At 36.1% G+C, this 19,268-nt stretch overlaps 1 protein-coding gene across 1 annotated transcript in view; it reads left to right on the forward strand.

The window, feature by feature from the left end:
* The window catches only part of LOC124711809 (small G protein signaling modulator 1-like), a 319,654-nt gene that overhangs the window by 100,349 nt on the left and 200,037 nt on the right, over positions 1 to 19,268 (forward strand). Inside the window, exon 10 of the mRNA XM_047242033.1 lies at positions 14,951 to 15,031. Within this exon, the coding sequence (XP_047097989.1) occupies positions 14,951 to 15,031 (81 nt within the window). The remainder of the gene's footprint in view (positions 1 to 14,950; positions 15,032 to 19,268) is intronic.

Genomic DNA, 19,268 nt, shown 5'->3' on the forward strand with positions numbered 1-19,268 from the left:
CTCTAATAGTCGGTCCAGTTTGTCAGTTTCCTGTGTCCGATTTGTGTCACATTGCTGAATTTGTCTCATATTCGGTTCTGACATTGATGTTAACAATGGCGCTGACGGTCTAGTCTCGCGTCCATTCCGCATTTCGTCATTTAAAGTCGCCATCTGCGTATTATCACAAAATGTTGCGAGTTTGAGGCAAAATCATTGCATTGATCTGTGAACTCGTCCATGGAGGGAAACGCGGACTTTGTTGTTGGTTGAAAGATGAATCTACTTCACTTAACTCATCTGCCGAAACTATCTGTACCTTACCACGTTCCATTGTAATAGGATGTATAATAGTAAGTCAAAAAGGGAATAATATAAGTCTGATTAATAAAGATTTGACTCAAATTTAGGTTGAAATATTTTCTTGTCAATGTAAATGATTGCTCTATTGCAAACAGTGGTTGAGAAAGATGCAGCAGGGCGGACAAAATTTTTCGTAACAAATGACTGTTTGGCGGTCAAATTCACGATCGTATTCGTCAAAATATGGATTTTCTTAATACATCTCCATCGGATAATCACCAAAAGGTCTCACAATAACAGTTTTGCATCAAAATATGCCATGAAAAGAAAACAGATTGAATTAGTTACAAAAATTCTTTACAATATTGTTGTATGATCATTTGCTTAGGTACAATAAAGTTGGTGTTTTAGTTACCCTTTAAAGTTCGGGATTTTTGGATATTCTCTGTTGGGAAAAAATACAAATTAAAGTTTCAAATTTGCTCAAAAACGACACATCCGAAAATTGCGTCCTGTCACGGTCGCCAGTTGTAGTAGTTAATAAAAACAAAAAAGAAAAATATTAGAGAAGAAAAGAAAAAGGTTGAAAATGTGGGAAGAAATCGTAAGTGAAAATGGGTTTTTTTAAAATCGTTAATGACCGTGAAAAAAGGGAAAGAATGAAAAGCAAATCGGACTCTGTATTACAGAAAAGCTATTGGACTTCGTTATTCGGAAAAGCTATTGTTGGGGTGGTCCTTGTGGCGTTTTTGAGCAAAAGTTAAACCAATTTCCACTACAAAAATTTTTGCAAAAGAACAGAGAACAACAAAATGTAACTGACAGGGGGAAATGGCGTAGCTTTGAGTTCATTCTTTACCAGGCTAACATGTCTTCTTTCGAGCGGCGTCCAGGTCTTCAAAAATCTCCTTCAATTCTGCATGAAAAGTCTGCTCCGAAATCTTGCAATAGTCCAGGGATCACTAATTTGTACCAATTAAAATCATCTTGATACTTTATGCAATTTAATTCACTTTGCTACTTCCATCCACCGAATTTCTTAATAACTTCCACAATGTCTACACATTACAATCAGATCAAGATTAGCCATTAAGTTTTTACGTCAGCATCCGATCACGCCTGCCTTAAGCTACGGCTATCAAGAGACAAACAAAAAACGGATAGAAAACAAAAAAGTGTTACCATTTTAGTATTTTCTCTGCCGTCGAGCGCTCATACCGCTGCGACGGGATATTTTTTATCTGAGGGAACGAGTGTAGTGCGGCGAAATTTAAAGCCCCGCTACAAAAACTTTTGATGCTCTTCAGGCAGTTAATTAATTTCACCAAAATTAATTATGTAACAACTCAGGAAATAAAGTTGTTTGCGTTCTTTTTGTGGCTATTGTTGTTCTATCCCTTGTGAAGATAGATACACAAGAAGTTATGAAGGAACAAAGTTAATTTCTCATTCTTATGATGGATTTTTTTTGTCATGAAAGACAAGTGCTTGGTCTGAGGCAGTTTAAAGCTATATTATGAAACTCATTCAGCATATGTCTATTACAAATACATCTGCTGTTGAACTTCCAAATAGATGACGTCATCTGGTGTTGTTGGTCTTCTTGTGACTTCTTTGTAGCTACTTTCAGTTTCAATTATAGACCTTTTCCCTCAAAATTCATAAAGATGCACCAAAATTGCTATTGAGGTGGTTTATGTAGAATTACAATCCCAAACCTTCAGTAGTTTGAGACATGTAAAGTTAAAGACAATTTTCTTTCAAAAGTATTTAAAACTGGGCACATTTTTTTTTCACTGATGTTGGGATTTCTTTTTAAACTTGCCTTGATCGTGTGACTTACTAATCTACACACATTACTGTCTTTTTGCATAAAATATAACATTAACGAGCCTTATTTTTTCACTGCTTTCTGTACCTAAAAAAAAGTGCATTGTTGATAGCAACACCAAGAAGACAAGGAAACTAATAAGGCTTTCTGAAACAGTCTTTTTCTTTAAGAATGTTGTATAGGATATGGCTGAAAGAGATGGGTCACGTAGAACCCGTGGTTACGCAACAAAGGATTTAACCAAAATTAAGGACAAAGCACTGACTGTAATGAACAGTGTGTTGTAGAAAGAGTTCTCATGTCCAGTTGGGAGGTATTGAGATTTTTAAGCTTACAGCATGGAGTCAGATCCACATCATTGTGCTGCAAAACACACACTGTAAGAGTGGACTGTGTAATACCAATATGTGCTGCTTGCTCTTGCTCATTTATTTTTATTGAATGGTCACACATAAATGGTAAGGAGTGAACTCTTAGTTGACTCATACACTGGTGTCAACCAACACTTTTCTGAAGCAGTATACAGTTTGTGCTTTTGCCTATTGCACCTTGGTCAGCCACTGAGATGCTGTGTTGTATTTAATATTCATGATAGTAAGTGTTGGGTGCAATACTTTATTGTGCATAGAAAAAAAATTAAAAGAACATAGTATGCTCAGGAATCTCAATGCTATAGTCTAAAAAGAGAGGTTGTTGACAGGATGTAACAGTGAACAATTTATATATACAGTGAGACAGTGGTTATTGTAAAAGTGTGGCTCTGCTGGACCTTTTCATTAATGGTTTTTATTGATTGGGGTGAAAAGATGTGCAAGTAATGTTTGACCAGTTTATTTTAATAAATAGATTTGATTGAAAAGAAAAACTCCACATACAGAAATAGAAATATTTAAAGCTTTTATGAGGGCCATACTGAAAGCCATAAGCAACCAATTGCTAAAATTTCAATTCCAACAGTGTAACAAAACTGACTGCAGGCTTGTAACCTACAGACTGTACATCACATGTTGTCATATGGTGACACCATTAACATCAACCGCTTGACCACAGTCAGTGCATCCAAAATGGCCAACATCAGTGTTCCATTCCAGTAATGTGGTGTGACTGAATTCCTTGTTAAAGAGGGAATATGTGCTGTTGAAATTCACTTCACACTTTATTGTGTCTATGGAGATGTCTGCATAGGTGCCAACAGTGTAAAGAGGTGAGTGAAACATTTCAGAGATGGAAAGACGAGTATTCAAGATGAGCCGAGTAGCAGTCGCCCTCAAACTGCCTTCATGGAACACAGTGAGGAAAAAGTTGATGAGATCATTAAAGAAAACAGGCATGTCACAATAAATGAAATCATTGCAGGATAACACAGTGCAGTGCAAGGAATGACTCAAAACTTAATTTATTGAAAAGTTTGCACCTATAGTGTCCCACATTTGTTGACCAAAGACCCAAAACTTCAGAAAAGAACCATCACCCAAAACCTCCCTGATAGGTTTCAAAATGAAGATGATTATTTTTGGATGAGAATTATGCCAGGCAACAAAAGCTGCTTCCATCACTGCAAACTTGATGAAGCGAAGTACCAGAGTATGGGATGGCACCATTTCGATTCACCATCAAGAAAGAAAATTAAGACAGTGCCATCTGCTGGAAAAGTTATAAGCATGCTTCTCCGGGATTTTCTTGAACCTGGATAGACCATATATCCGCTATATACAGACACTTTTGAAACTCCATCGTGTATTGTGTGATAAATTCCCTTGAAAAGGGCAACATGGATCTTCACACTGCTTGTATCACTGTACAGCAGATCAGAACATTTGGGTGGGAAAATCTTCCACATCCTCCCTACAACCTGACTTTTGCAATCTGACTACCAAGTTTTCCGTTGTCTTAAGGAACAGATGTGAAGCCAACACTACTAGATGGTAGAGTATGTTCGACAAGCAGTGCACCAGTGTCTTTGGGAAATAGAAACGGACTTGTATTGTAAAACTGTTTTTAAAATTGCAGAAAGATTGACAGATGCATGCAAAAAAATGGAGACTTGTAGAAAAGTGACAAAGTACATATATTAAGATGATGTAATAGTAGTGTACTTGCAGATGTTCTGCCAGTTTGTTGTTTCCATTTAATGCATTTTTCCATTTTAGTGCACAAAATGAAAACAACAATTCGGTGGAACACTTGGAAGCATACTGTTAATCAATTATAACAAGAAAACCTGAGAGATCAAAATTATGTACTTGGTTTGTCTAAAAATTAAATATTAAATTTTTTTAAAAATTGTTGCTCATTATTGTCATTGTGACCCTTGTAAAAACTGAATAATGTTTTACAAAAATATATATATTTTTTTAGTAGTGTTAATAAATTTGAACAGTTGTTTAGTCCTTTAACATCTGGCAATTTGTGGCTCAGCTGCACAAGATAACATTGAAAACCATTTTTAAAATGAAGCAGCTCTTTGGCAGTACAAAAAAATGACTTTGAATAGGAAAATTGTTAGTGATTTAATATATCTTGCTTTGTGGCTGAGTTAGAATAGAAAACACATGACCATTTCAAGCAGTTATTTAGTTAATTAAAAAAAATATTAAATATGAACAATTGTTCAGCCAGTTAATATCTGCTGGTTCAAGGCTCAGTTGAAATAGCCCAGATATAAAACCTTTTAAAAGCTAAGCTATTCCTTAACATGTCCGAGAAAAGAATTTTGAACAATTGTTTATCAACTTAATGAACTAATCAAAACTGCAACTTCCTATCTCTGAAACATGCTTGCATTAGAAAACAGAACGAACATTTTATCCCCACATAAATGCATGCTCCATTAGGTGTGGTGTCCTCTCCATAAACTCTTAGTTACAGTATATTACATTAAAAACCAATGATGCATGTACCAGTAAAAGTTTGTCATCAAACACACAAATGTATGTGAATTGTTACAGCCTGTATTCACCTGTATACGTACCAGTTTCAAAACTTTTTGCAGCTGCCATAATACCAATTTAATGTGCCTGGTAAGTACAGTATGCTTAATGACTGTAGATAGGTTCAGTCAAGGACCAGAATTCCCATGAAAGGGAAAGGTAGTAATAACAATTGCCAACCTGTTGAATATTTACTGTACAGATACAGTGACTTTTAAAATAATAAGTAAAACATATAGTAGGGGGAAAAAAGACTTGGAGGCATTCATGAACATGATTTCCGTAAATTGTAAGATTTGAGCTTCACAAGATGGTTGACAGATTCCAGGCTGCGAAAACTCTGCATAGCATGGAAAGCTCCAACCATGTTAGTAAGGATTAGAGTAATGTGTGTGCTGTATGAGAGCACAAATAATTCATACAGTTGCAAAGACTGCAATGCTGGAAAGTGCATGTGAGGTTGTTGTTGTACTGATGGAGGTTTTGCATTTGTAAAGCCTTGTTTTCACATTTGATGCAAAAGTGACAGTACAGTTTAGAACATACCCATCATAGTTATTGGCTAGGTTGCAAGAAAGCAGAAGCGCTAAGATGGTCTTCGATGAATACCAGCTCAATTGAGAAATGTGGTACTGATCTTAGAGAAAAAGCTTAGTTAAGAAAAATTCAGATGAGTTGTATGAACTTCAGCATTCCAATCATCTGTGAATTCAGGTAGTAAAGTCTTCATCCCTGAACATGGTCAGTGGTCAGTGCTCCTTTTATTTGAAATTAATTGTTGTTAAAAGAATTCTGGTGGATTTGTATCAATTTCTGGTCTCGATAGCAAATTTCTTTAGCCACCTTATATAATTTTACTCATTTTGTGTAGTGTCTTTGTCAGGATTCTTGATAACAAAAAGAAAATTAACATGTGAACATTCATGGCACTAAAAGTGTCCTGTATGTACTACGATGATTCTCTTAAAAAGCAAAATGAAATTTAATGTAAGGATCCAAACTAAGCATAAATGTGCATTACAAAAGTTCATTAAACTTTTTTGGTTCTGTACATTGTATACATTTTTCTGGTTATAACTGCAATAAAGATCTAGATTATTAAAATGAAAATCATTCACAGTGCAATAAAAACATAAATAGACATAGTAGGTAAGCAGTTCAAAAACTAGTATACCTGCGAGATAAAATCATAAGTAATAATCCTGAAATACATAATTTTGAATATGTACATAAATTTGTCATTGCTATCAATCTCAATACATGTTTGTACAATGAAAGGAAACCATTTATTGTAGTATCAATACATTAAAATCATAAACATTGACAAAATATAATTTATCAATAAACACGAGTTTGTGACAAAATACCATTTCCAGTTGTTCACACCGTCTAGGGAGGCAACACAAAGAATATAGTAAACAATCCAGAAAGCCATTTACATAGTGGACAGTAGGTGGAATGCTGCCACTGGGAAAAAGTCAGCACCAGCTTGATATGCAGCCTCTATTACTTCCAACAACAAACAAGAAAAATTCCATATACTAGTTCCTAATACAATTACTGTTCAAAAGAGATTGTGACTGCCCCAGTCTTGTGCAAAAAGTTCCCATTCCTCTCAAGATGATGTTTGGGCACATTATCCAGAATTTTAAAATTTTTCCAGAATAGGGCTCGACTCATCTTTTTCATTATTATGGCGATCCCTGAGAGTGCACTCATTGTGGTTCTGAATCTGTGTGCAAAATTTCTGCCTGTGTGTCCAACATGATTCTAGCTACGGGGTATATGATTTTATTCGTCACATGTAAGTGACATCAGTGCAGTAACTATGGTGGCAGCTTGAGCTGAACAACAGATGTTCTTTCGACCAGTCCATTGTGAGTGGGCAGTGTTAAGTAGGGGGCATGCGGCTGCAGTGGTCGGTGTTGTTGTTGTTGTTGTTGTTGTCACAAATCATAACTAAGCAACATCTCTAAATAAAGTATTCATTCTCCAGAATAGTTTGAATAAGAGAAAAGCATTCACGTAGTTTTCCCCACACACCTTGACTCCTGAATGAAAATTATATGTGGACACTAGAGATCAGAAATGAGTTTAGTATACTCACATTAAACTCGCCAGCGGGTCCTGTAACGTCATCTCCGAACTTGCTGTCTCAGTCTGCTCGCAGACTCAACTCGCAAATCTGCACTGTGACCCTTTTAACCAAAAACATGTCACTTTAATCTATTGTTGGGTACAAATGAACTGTCTCAGTGTAGAAAAGAGAGTGAGTTCTCAGGAGTTTGCAGTCATAACTGACAGCTCACTACATTGCTGCTACATGCACAATTGTTAGGCATCACAATTATTACCAATACAGTGACTGATCAGTTAACAGTGATTAATGTTTTTTTGTGTGTTTGTTTGTTTGACTGCTATAGATTTATTTTAATATCTAATCTATATTCAGAGAATGTCTAAAAATCACGTTGATATACAGACAGGATCAGCAAGTAATGATGTGTGTGATGACAGTGCAAGAAAACATGACATGGAGATGAGTGGTTATCAGTTCTTAAAATAAATTTACAGCAGTCTTTTAAATAGTTACACAAATGAATGATAAACTACACAACTTGCTATTGGCCTGAAAATGCAAGGTGCCGTGACCAAAAGAATACACAGCTAATGTACTTTTTGGTTGCAGGTACGTAAGTGTGATGTAGATTTGTGGCTAGTTTTATTTGATGGAGGAGACATGTGTTTTCTCATGGTGAAGTTGGAATAAACAAGGACACAACCACTTTGTTTGCATTGGATAAAATTTTTCTTCTTCTTATGGGACGCATTTGCTGTTGTATACACTGCACCACTTAATTTTCCATCATACACCCTCCACAGCTTCACAAAACATAGCTTTGCTAGAGGCCATGTGATCCCAAAGTCGGTCATTTTCACCCTTCACACTACTTTACATTAGCAAAATTGTGCACTCAACTTGTGTGTTATGTTGTGGCTTTACACTTCTGCACACTTTAGTAAGAGAGAATGTGTCGATGAGTAGGAAGCAACCACAATGCCACTATTCTCAGACTCATCATACGCACAGAACTGCAGTGGGAAGGAAGGAATTTTAGCATAGCACTGGCATAACAGCAGTATATTGATTTTTAATGTATGCAGCCCTCAACATTAACCCACTCTATTTTTGATCTCTATTAGATGCATGCTATGATGTCATTGAAATGCAAAAAGCAGACAATTTTGCACTGGGAAAAATAATCACTGGCGATGAGACTTGGTTTTATCACTAAAAACCTATTGCAAAATGACAAAGTACATGAATGCACATGAAGCGTCAACACTTTGACAAAATAACTTACATTGAAGCCAATGTGACATGTGAGTTGAACAACACCCCAAAAGAGGAATTTTCTGACAGTTTCACATGGTTGCATGAACATTCTGCCCATTGTACTCAAGTGAGGGGAGACTATGTAGAACACCTAAAGCATTACTGTTTCTTTATTTGTTATTAAAGCAGTCTCGACTTTTTGGCTGCTGAGGTACAAGGTGGGGAAATTTAGTACACGGAACTGCCACTTCTAGTGACAGCAGTGGTTTTAACCTGGCTGGGCACTGAGTTTAATTGAACTTGGATGACAGTTGTGGGTACATCATTCAATGTTGCTTCAACATGCTGCCAAAGTTCATCCAGAGTAGCAGCTGGTGAGTGGTGGCATGCCAGTCTCTCACCAACTCATGACCAGGTGTTTTCAATGGGTAAGAAATCTGGAGAACATGCTGACCAGAGTACAGTTAAACACCGTCTGTGTAGCAATAATTCAGGGCACCACAGGCAACATACCGTCTTGCATTATCTTGTTGAAAGAGAAGGTCATGGAGACCTAAAAAAAAGGCAGAGTCACCATCTTCATCAAGTCAGAGATGTAATGGCTGCTGTCCAGATTACCAGCTTTGCAAACCACATGATCTGGTTGTGTATCCAATAACACACCATACATCACAATAGTTTCTGGGTTTATATGACAGTGAGAAATGCAATCTGACTGTGTTCAGTGTTGTCATTAGGTGTACCGCTGTCAGTGCACTTATCTGCCACCGTGACAATAGTCACTGTGCTGACAGTGTGTAGTGCTCCAGATGCCATCACTCTGCAAGTTTAATTGTCTGTCTTGTTGCAAACAAGCCCGTTTTCTGACTCAGTGTCTGAGATGTGGCTGTGTAATCCTGCATGGGCAAGGGACTACATACGTGTCCTCTGACATGCTGTATGTTGTTGAGCATGGCCCTCCATTACGCACGGGTTCTGTGATTGCATGACAATCATGGCTTCCTGACCAGGAAAAACAGGAATATTACTGAATGATAAAAATTACATTCTAATGGGAGACTATCATCCCGCTGTGGAATTCAGACACATTGTGGTATATGTTTCGGCTTCATACATGAGGCAGAACAAGATCTTCTCACAAGAACCAACATTCTAATGTGATTTATGGACAAGAAATCTGCTGTGTAAACATACCTTGTATATACAAAATGTAGGCAGTGTTTATCCTTCCTACTTTGTACTTTTTCACTGAAATGGTAATTTACACATCCAAGCATGTAGTACACAATGTTATGCCAATTTGAAATTTGTTGCATGCTGCCTTCATGGTGTTGCAGTTTTAATGCGCAGCAGCGTAGGTATGGTGATATCATAATTTTGTGTGGAAGTGTGAAAACCTCAACAAGATTAAATGGTTTGGTGAAAGACTTGACATCATGCACTCGAAAATTAAATGTGCTGTATAGATGGCAAGAGGGAAGTGTATGAACTTCCATTACCTTACCATAAGAAATTCAAAGTGGAAGGTAACATAATCTAAACATACTTATGCGTACTGCTGAAGTGTAACACTATAAAGAACAAGGTGTTAGTAAATCGTATTGTAAAATTAGAATAGAAATAAAACCAGAGAGAAAGGTATGTAGACTACCAGCTAACAAAGAAATAACTCTCTTTGGTGTGAATGTTTTAGAGGTCAAGAGGTCAGAATTAATGTTTGATGCCATGCTAATAGAACACCCAGAATCTTGTCTGTATATTGCGGAAAAGGAGACAAGTAAGTTAACAGAATCAGTAGTTTAAGAAAATGTCTGCTAAGAATTGCAGAACTATTACGTTTTGCAGACAGGTAAAAATTTTCAAGACTTCTCTCTCATAAGGAGTCCTGTGACTGTCAAATTTCTGGGGGAGAAAGCAGTTAATATTTGACTGTATCTGGTTGTTGCAGTTGCTTTCTCAGTAATGGTGCAAACTTTGCAACTAGATTGAAGAAGACCATGTTCAACCATTATAGGAATAATCTTAATAATGCAAAACATTGGTCGAGTTCCAAACAAGAAAATCTTGGAAATTTGCATAATGTGCACAGATGTTGGAAGAACTGAAATTTTTTTCATACTGAGTGAAGTAGTCACAATGACTGCTGAATGAACAATGTAACTTTAGTATGAATTGTTAATGTGTTTTTGAAATGGTACCCGCAGGCTGGAACTGGTGTTCTCTCTTCAGGTGTGGCACATTGCCTGCTGTACACTTTACATGGACTGTTGACTATGTTCTTGGTGTCACCACTTTTGCTAGATGACACTGCTAACTTAACTCTTCATTGTGCTGCTTTGCACATCTGCAAAGAAGAGTCTGAATTGGATTTTGTCTGCTGTTATTTAAGGTTTAACATTGTTGATTGCTTTGCTTTATTTGATTTAGGGAATCTCTATATGGGTATTGGTACTTGTAACCACATACATATGGTGCAGATTTGCACAGTTACAGAAAAAAGTATTTTTTGAAAAAACTACTCAAATATTTTTTAATGTTCTTCCTGTATCCTTGACTAATCTTGTGCACAAAAATAATTAATAATGGTTGTTTGTAAAATATGCTGAATGATTAACTGGCAGCTTTCATTATAAACTTTTATTTATTGATGTACTTCATTTTGTTGAAAGTAAATGATTTCAGTGTATTGACATTATATTGAATGGGTTCCTTTTGTTGCACTGATAAATAATGGTTGTGTATTTATACTTCTTATTGCTTAGTTTATGATGAATTTATATACATATTTAAAGTTGTTTTCTTAGTTTCGTATTTAAACAATGAGGATTGACTTTATCTTCCTGGCTTTGCACCTTTTTGTATGTTCATCTACTTTATGCATGTTTCTTTGTGGTTAATTTTCCTTGTAATTACTTAGACTGTAATCATTCTTATGAGCAGAAGAATATACGTAAAAAGAAAGACATTTGCTTATGGTTATACATGAATAATTCTATTTCATTATATTTAATTTAATTTTGGTTTTTAAGGAGGTAGGCTATTTTACATGCTGCACTGTCTGGATGTAAAGTGTTTTGGCCACCTCACAGTGCACATTAAGGATGTTTACTTTGTGACATCAAGTTATAATATAGTGCAATAATGACAGGGCGGTAATAAATTAACTTCCACTGCTTGAGAGGGCCCATATGGAAAAAGTGTGCCACAGAAATCCAAGGGAATTATATACCGAACCTACTTTGTCCCCATATTGGCATACGGAAGTGAGACATGGGTAATGCACAAAAGCGACAAAAGTAGAATACAGGCTAGTGAAATGAAGTCCCAGAGGAGCAGGTTGAGTGTAACAAGACGAGACAGATTGCGAAATGTGTATGTGAGGGAAAGACTAAAGGAGGAACCAGTACAGGACAGGATAGAAAAATCAAGACTGCAGTGGTATGGACACATGAAGAGAATGGATGAGGAAAGAATTCCAAAGAGGATGTTTGATCTGCAACTGGAGGGGAAGAGGCCCAGAGGAAGACCAAGAGATAGATGGGTGAAGGGAGTGAAGGAATGTGTGACGAGAAGAGGAGAGAACTGGACGAAGGTGGAAGAGGGGGAATGGTGGAAAGATAGAACACGATGAAGAGGCTTGTGTTCCCGACAGACCCAGACAGTGGCTGGAAAATGTCCAAGATGATGATGATGATGATGATGATGATGTGATTGTATGACAATGAAACCTTGTGGAAACATATGTAAGGACATTTGGTAGAGAAATAATGAATAAACCATTGAAAGAAACACATTTTAATATACATATGAGAGGGTAACATTTATGAATTGTATACCAAGTTTATGTTCCAAAACATTCTTCTACCTTTGTGTGGAAATAGGACCACTCTGTGTTCCTTTAATGTGTTAATATTCACAAAAAGCAGTAGCACTGTTGCTGTTGTTTTGATAAAACAACTTTATAAGTAAAGTCCCGCTTACGTTGTTCAGACCTGTGTTGACTGTCTGCAACTGTAATGCTCACTGATGCTTGTGTTTCAACTCCACATCACTGTACCTGTACCAGTGCCTAATGGCAAGTCATGACTCTTAACACCACTAGCAACACAAATACTATAAATTTGGTTATCCATACGGTAGTTTTCTGTCTGTTTGGCTCCAGTAGTGAAAGTTTACTTATAACCACCTTGTATCTTTAATATGAAACTCTGTATCTATTGTATTAATTTTAGACCGTATACCCTTTCATGCCTGTGGGCATCATTCTGTGATTAAGTACATATTCCACTTTCTAATTCTCTTTTATGTTATCATAGGTTCTGACAGTGGTGGTGTGATGTTCGCTTGCTTTATTTCCTAATTGATTGTCCTCGGTGTCGACATACTGTGTTGCTATACTGGCTGGTTCTTTGCTTTCACTGTTCACATCCACCCAATATACACGTTTAATATGGCCAGTTAACTATCATTTAACTTTCGATAAGCCTCATTAATAGGTTGCAGGCAATCATCTACATACTGCTACAATAGTTTACTGTTGAACATCTATGAGCAGTAAAAACCGAACCACACATTTCGAGTCTTTCAAATAAATTGAACAGATATTGTCATTGCTTTAACACATGGCCTATTGGTGTAACACTTATTTCACAGTTAAGTTGATGTAACCAATATGGGTTCCGCGTCTGAAACTCGGCTGTGGACTGACTGTCTCAGGACCAAAAATGAGGCCCTTATATACCCTCACAATAATAGGCACTGAAACTACCCATTGTTTGATGTTTAATTTACATAAATTACAATTAAAACTTAGCTCAGTCAATTAACTGACTACATCAAAAACTTCCTTCTTTTTAACAGTTTCTTCTACTACAATAATTAAGTCGAATTATTTGTTTAAATCATGAAATTAACCAATATTGCTATGCAAACAATTCTTTTGACAAAACCGGAAATTATTTTGGAATTAATTAAGGGCTGGCTTTGCTAACACGTTTTCGAATAGAGCCAAATAGATCCTTTAAGAATACTATTAGGTGTTCCTCCAAATGTTTACGATTCGTACAGAATTTATATTTGTTTGTAAGTCAAAACAGTCAAAACAAATTAGGAAATTGATGACATACACAAAACTAAGCATAAAATTAGATCTGGTGCTATATTGTTTAAAACTGAGGGCCAACCTTTCTCTTTTATGAAAATGCAGATTATACTCACGTATGTTAATGGTAATTAGTCAGACAGTAAAAAATAAATTTTAAGGAGGAAGATGGCAAAACGAGAGGGGAAGTAAAAAATATCCCAGCTTGCTTCGTCACAGTGGTAGCCAAAAATGTGAAAATGGATAAAGTATTGAAACAAATTTTTCATGTAAACTGTAGATTGGTGCAAGTGCTAATATGATTTCTGACCTCTGTCAGCAATTTTTATCTTACATTGTGAAAGTATAGTGGGGTGAGTGTGGTGTGTAACATATTTTGTTCACTAAATACACACAATTTACTAACAGGTGTCAGTTTGTTGGGGCGCATGGCACAAATTTGTATGGTTTACTAATAATGTTTCAAGTCATGTCTCTGATTGTAGATTAAATTTAATAGATGTGAAATTATGAAAATTGTAAAAGGCAAGTCAAAGAAAATTGGAGCACTATTGCCCAACTACACCCACAGTAGTATAACAAGAGGCTTTGGAGGACATTTTAATGATTGCTCCTTGTGAGTGTTAGGGTTCTGTGCAAAATAAGCTGGTGAGTAATAACCAGAATACATGTTGGAGTTTCTGAAGACTGATTAGTGTGTTGTTGTCCAATGATATTTCTGCATGTGGAATTAGGGAGATGCATTGCTATTACTTTCCATTTCATATATAGCAACACATCTGTTGTGAATCATTGTAGTGATAGTGAAACTTCAGAGTTTGTGAATACATTAATTGTTAATCTATCTTGTGTTGTAATTTTATATTTAGTATTAACAGAGCAATATTATTTTCTAGTTTTGACTCACCTAGTAATAGTTCAATACTTGTAAATTAAAGTTGTTAATTCCAGAGTGATCCATATGTTAAAATATTTGTAACTGGTAGTCAACTGCTGATATCATTCACATGCAAAAAAGTTTAATGTTATAGTTTACTTTGTGCTTTGTTTGGATTTATTTTTACTTCCATTTTTCTTTTTCATCCAGACAATAATTTATGGTTTATTTGCTTTAGTGGCATGTTCATTTTGTTTCTCAGGCATAAGTAAGAGTTGCATTGCAGAGGAATTCATGTTCAGTTAGAATACATATCCTTCAAAGGTGATGGAAAGAATACGTACAAAGAAGACAACCCTTGCTCTGCTAGAGTGGAGATGAACAGATTTCATAATCTTCTCCATAATGGATTCATGTAGAAATTGTTTAAGCTAAAGAATTATTAGTCTTCCTGATGCTGTATCTGTGGATCAAATAGAAATTTGTTCATTACTCTCTTCTTATTTCTGGTGTACCTTTATGATATTTACCACTTACTACTTCTGTTGCAACTAATTCTGGGTAACCATATTCATGGCTTCTATTTTGACAGACGTGGCAGTCTGCCTGTATCAACAGAGTCATCTCGAAGACAAACTAGTTTTCGTCGAACATCAACAATATCACATTTGTAGTAAGTTTGGCTGCATTTAACACTTATGATGTTTGCTTTGTCTTTAACCTGAGTGCAAATTTTGAGTAAAGTGTGTTCCTTTTATCATGTCTGTGTCGCAGCGTGCTGTAGCATCTTAAAATTAACTCATAAATTTTGAGGGATAGGTGTAATGTAACAGTGCCAATTCTTCATGTTGGGTGTGTTTTGTACAGTAGTACTGCAGGGTTTCTCCACATTTGAAAAGTCATACTTGTTCCATGCATTTACGTGTTCATATTGTGAATGTCCTTACATTTGTTCTGTTTATATGTGGCATGATATGAAGTCTTCTTTCTGTCCTATCTGTAACAAACATTGTTTAGTTTGCATCTGGTGTGTTTCTGGCAGAGGCAGTTAGTCTTCTGATTCATTTAATAAATTATTTCCAATTATAGTAGAATTATTTCTCACTGGGTGGTTGTTATCTCTTAATTCATGCTTTACAAAAATTGCTAAAATTAGAGGGTGTGTGAACCAAACCCTCATTGGTGCTATTGACTTTCACTGTCATTTCTCAAAGACTGCATTACTTTCTAACAAACTTTATAACTTCCATGCTGCTATTATATGATTAATATCTATAACAGCATTTTTTTTACTGTGTAAGGTGATGGAATTTGCATTAGTTTGTCAATGTATTTTACCTGACTTTACTAACCATTCTGGAATGCTTACTGTTGGTGGTGGTTTCTTTCTTCAGTCGCATGTTCTTGCACGTGAAGAACAAAAAATCTCTACGTTTATACACTCGATATTATAAGACTCTGTTTTGTGCTGCAGTTTAGCACTGTCTTGGCACTCGGAGTCTGATTTGCACAAGCACCTGTCGACATGTACCTGGAAGTCTTTCTGTCTGTCATAGACTTAAAGACTCTTTTGACTGTTGGTTTTCTTCAGTTTGACACAGTGGAAGATTTTGTTACCTGTTGTTCATCTGTTTTTCAAAGTAAGTTACCAATTATGTTTAATGATTTATAAGTACAATGAACATCAGAACTACTTATGATTTTAAATATTTTAGATTGCAGTTTTTTTGCTATTTGGTTTTGCTTCTTTCTTTTCATTTTGGTGTTATAAAATAAGTTACTGAGTCACTCTAATATCGTCATTTTTTATTCATAGAATTATTGGTGGTGTTTATAATTAATTAAATTGGAGTTTAAAGATGTAAAGGAACCACTTTCAATCTTGCAGCATTATATGTAATGTCAGGCATAACATCAGGTGCTTTTACAAAAACTTCAAAATATTTAAACAAGACAGTAGCTTAACATCTTGAGTTGGGACTGTTGTGAGAAGATAAGTAGCTGCCTTGTTGAAAAGTGTGCAATTTCAATGACATTGTTTGATGCTGTGTCTGATGTTATAACCTCTGGACATAAATGGTTTTTATGGTAACATCATGCTATAAATTACTGGTCCTTACATGAGACTTTCCTTGGTGTGAAAGTATAAGCAATGTAAATTGGCTTGGATATAAGGGAAAGTGTCTACATGAAAAGACAAAGGCATTTTTTTAGAAAATGTATCTCCCTCAATGTGTCATGTTAACTTTTCCAATAAAAAGAAAAATCTCTTTAGCTTCATCAGTGCCCAAATTTACAGGGCAGACGGAGTGCAGGTAGGGGAGGGCATGTTGTTGCCACAAGAATGGCTGTTGATATACTCAGGAAAATAGTCTGGATGTAGGTGGCACTGAATGCAATGTGAAACTATGTAAATTTAGAGAGAGAGAGAGAGAGAGAGAGAGAGAGAGAGAGAGAGAGAGAGAGAGAGAGAGAAATAGAAATGAAATTGCATATGATAAGAAGGTAAAAGGAGGGTGTTGGGTCTGTTATCCATGTATGAATTTAATAAAGAAGTTTTAACTCTGCAATGGAGGATGTGTTGTTTTGAGATTGCTTAGCAGGTTGAAATTATTTTTGAGACATGTACCTCAACCCGGAAACTTGCCATTTACAAGCATTCTCTTACCAGTGCAGGAATCGTGCACAACCTAAGACCTGCCCTCACTGTTACAGTTCTGCCAGTATCTTTGCTACTTGCTACTACATGCTAATTACCACATTATCTTGTAGGATGTTGTAATAGGGGTTTTGCAGGAAGATCTGGGTTTGTATCTCTCAACCAAACAGTGCTTACATTATTATTCCTGTAACTGAAAACATAATAGATGCTTCTGTAGGTTCACTATCTCAGGGTGAGAATGTTAGGAAGAAACTAATATATCAACATATTATTAAAATACAATGAAAATGCAATTTTGTTGGGTGTATGATAGTACAATAAAAATGGATTCTGACAAAGGCTGAACACAAAAGTATATTTGTGACATAGAATATTGAATAGAGAAAAGCTGGAAGGTTTCAGGCCCACAAGTGGTCACTCATAGGTGACTGCCCAATCATTTCATTTGAGAAAGTGCATCAGTGGATACTTGGTTTAGCTGTTTCATTGAATTAGTGAATGCTCACATAGGACAATCACTTGTATCGTTGAATAGTTAAGGGGTTATCCCTCTGTGGCCACATGAAAAACAGATGATTTATTTTTTAGTAAAATAAAAAGTAATACTAAATATGATGATGTAGTTTTATTCCTTACACTTTTGTCTTTAACAAATCATTTCTGTGTCCACACCGGACACTCCCGGTAACCGCTGCACCAGATGAAAGGACTGCTTGCAGCAGAACATTGGTCATTGGCAGAAATTCCCAAAGCCCTCGTATTGGACCTCTAACAAACTAATTTTGTACAAGCCTTTTCCAATATGTTTTCTGTCATACATACACAGCACAATTGAAAAATATTAAGTTACAACAAAGGGGTGACTTGTTGAAACAACCCTCCCCCCCTCTCCCACCACCACCACCACCACCACCACCACCAAAACATTCGTTCTCAAGTTGTGTTTCCTGCCAATTTCAAAAATATGGTTTCGAGAAAATGTGTTTTAAGTTTTGGGTCACATATTTTCTATTTAAGTTACACACATCTGAAATCAGCAATCTCTGGATCATACAACAATCCCAGATTCAGGAGGAGGTCCTCTTCCCTCTTGTTTGTGGCCATGGTGTCCTGCGGGCCTTTTTGGCAGCTTCTGTCACCCGCAGTTTCTGTTATCCGCACTCTCTTTGCTTGATGTGCTTTTCGTCTGCATTTGTGCAGAAGTTGTAACAGGTTGATCCTAATCAAGTTTGAGCATATTCATAATTTCCATAATGCCTGTTAGGCTGTCACTGAAATTACGTGCTGCCTCACTGGCTGCAATGTTAACTATTTTTTTCTCACTGTGAATGGTTTTTGGAGACACTTTTTCACAAATCACCTTGTACCTTAATGATGGAGTTTCTGATGAACTTGTAATGAAGAGTACAATAAAGTAGAATCCCAGAAAAATTTTAAATTATAAAGAAAAAAAAAAGATTTTCTGAAATTTTCAAAGAGGACTACACCTTTCAGTAAAGACACTTTTTGAGGTATTTACTAGGCTCAAAGAATTGGACAGTCACATTTGAGAAGCTGACAGAGAACCTGATGCCATCCATCTTTGTTGCGTTAGATTTTCTACCTTGTAGATACATTTGTATGTAGAACCTTTGTCAGAACTGATGAACATAAAATAGTAATAAAACACTGAAATTTACGAGCAATGGGAATAGCATTTATTAGAAGGATATGGTCTTATAGGAAGGAATGGAAGAATGGATGCTAAAATTATAGTCAAATATCCTTAATGTCAGTATGCTGCAGTATTCTTCAGCATATTCAAAATTTGAATATAGTGAGTTTTGTAGAGAGAGAAAAACTTCTATCCATAAAATAGTATGGATTTAGTAAGCATTGCTTGTGTGCAACAAAACTTGCCCTAGGTGTGATGAGTGGCAAATGCTTTAATGAGAATAAGTACAAGTTAATGTTGTCATGTAAGAGAAACATTTGTGTAATCGTTTGAATACAGTGGTAGTCACATAAATATCTACGCATAACACTGCTAATGATATGAAATGGAATGAACACATCTTGTTAGTTGTAGGGTAGGTGAACGGCTGACTACAGTTCATCGGTAGAGTTCCACGGAAATGTTGTGCATGTATAAGGAGACCTCATACTGAACACTTTTGCAACTAATTCTTGAGTAATGCTTGAATATGAGGGAGCCTCATCAAATTAGATTAAAGGGAGATTTTGAAGGAATTCAGAGGTGTGCGGCTAT

This window comes from Schistocerca piceifrons, chromosome 8 (assembly GCF_021461385.2).
Source record: "Schistocerca piceifrons isolate TAMUIC-IGC-003096 chromosome 8, iqSchPice1.1, whole genome shotgun sequence".
NCBI lineage: Eukaryota > Metazoa > Arthropoda > Insecta > Orthoptera > Acrididae > Schistocerca > Schistocerca piceifrons.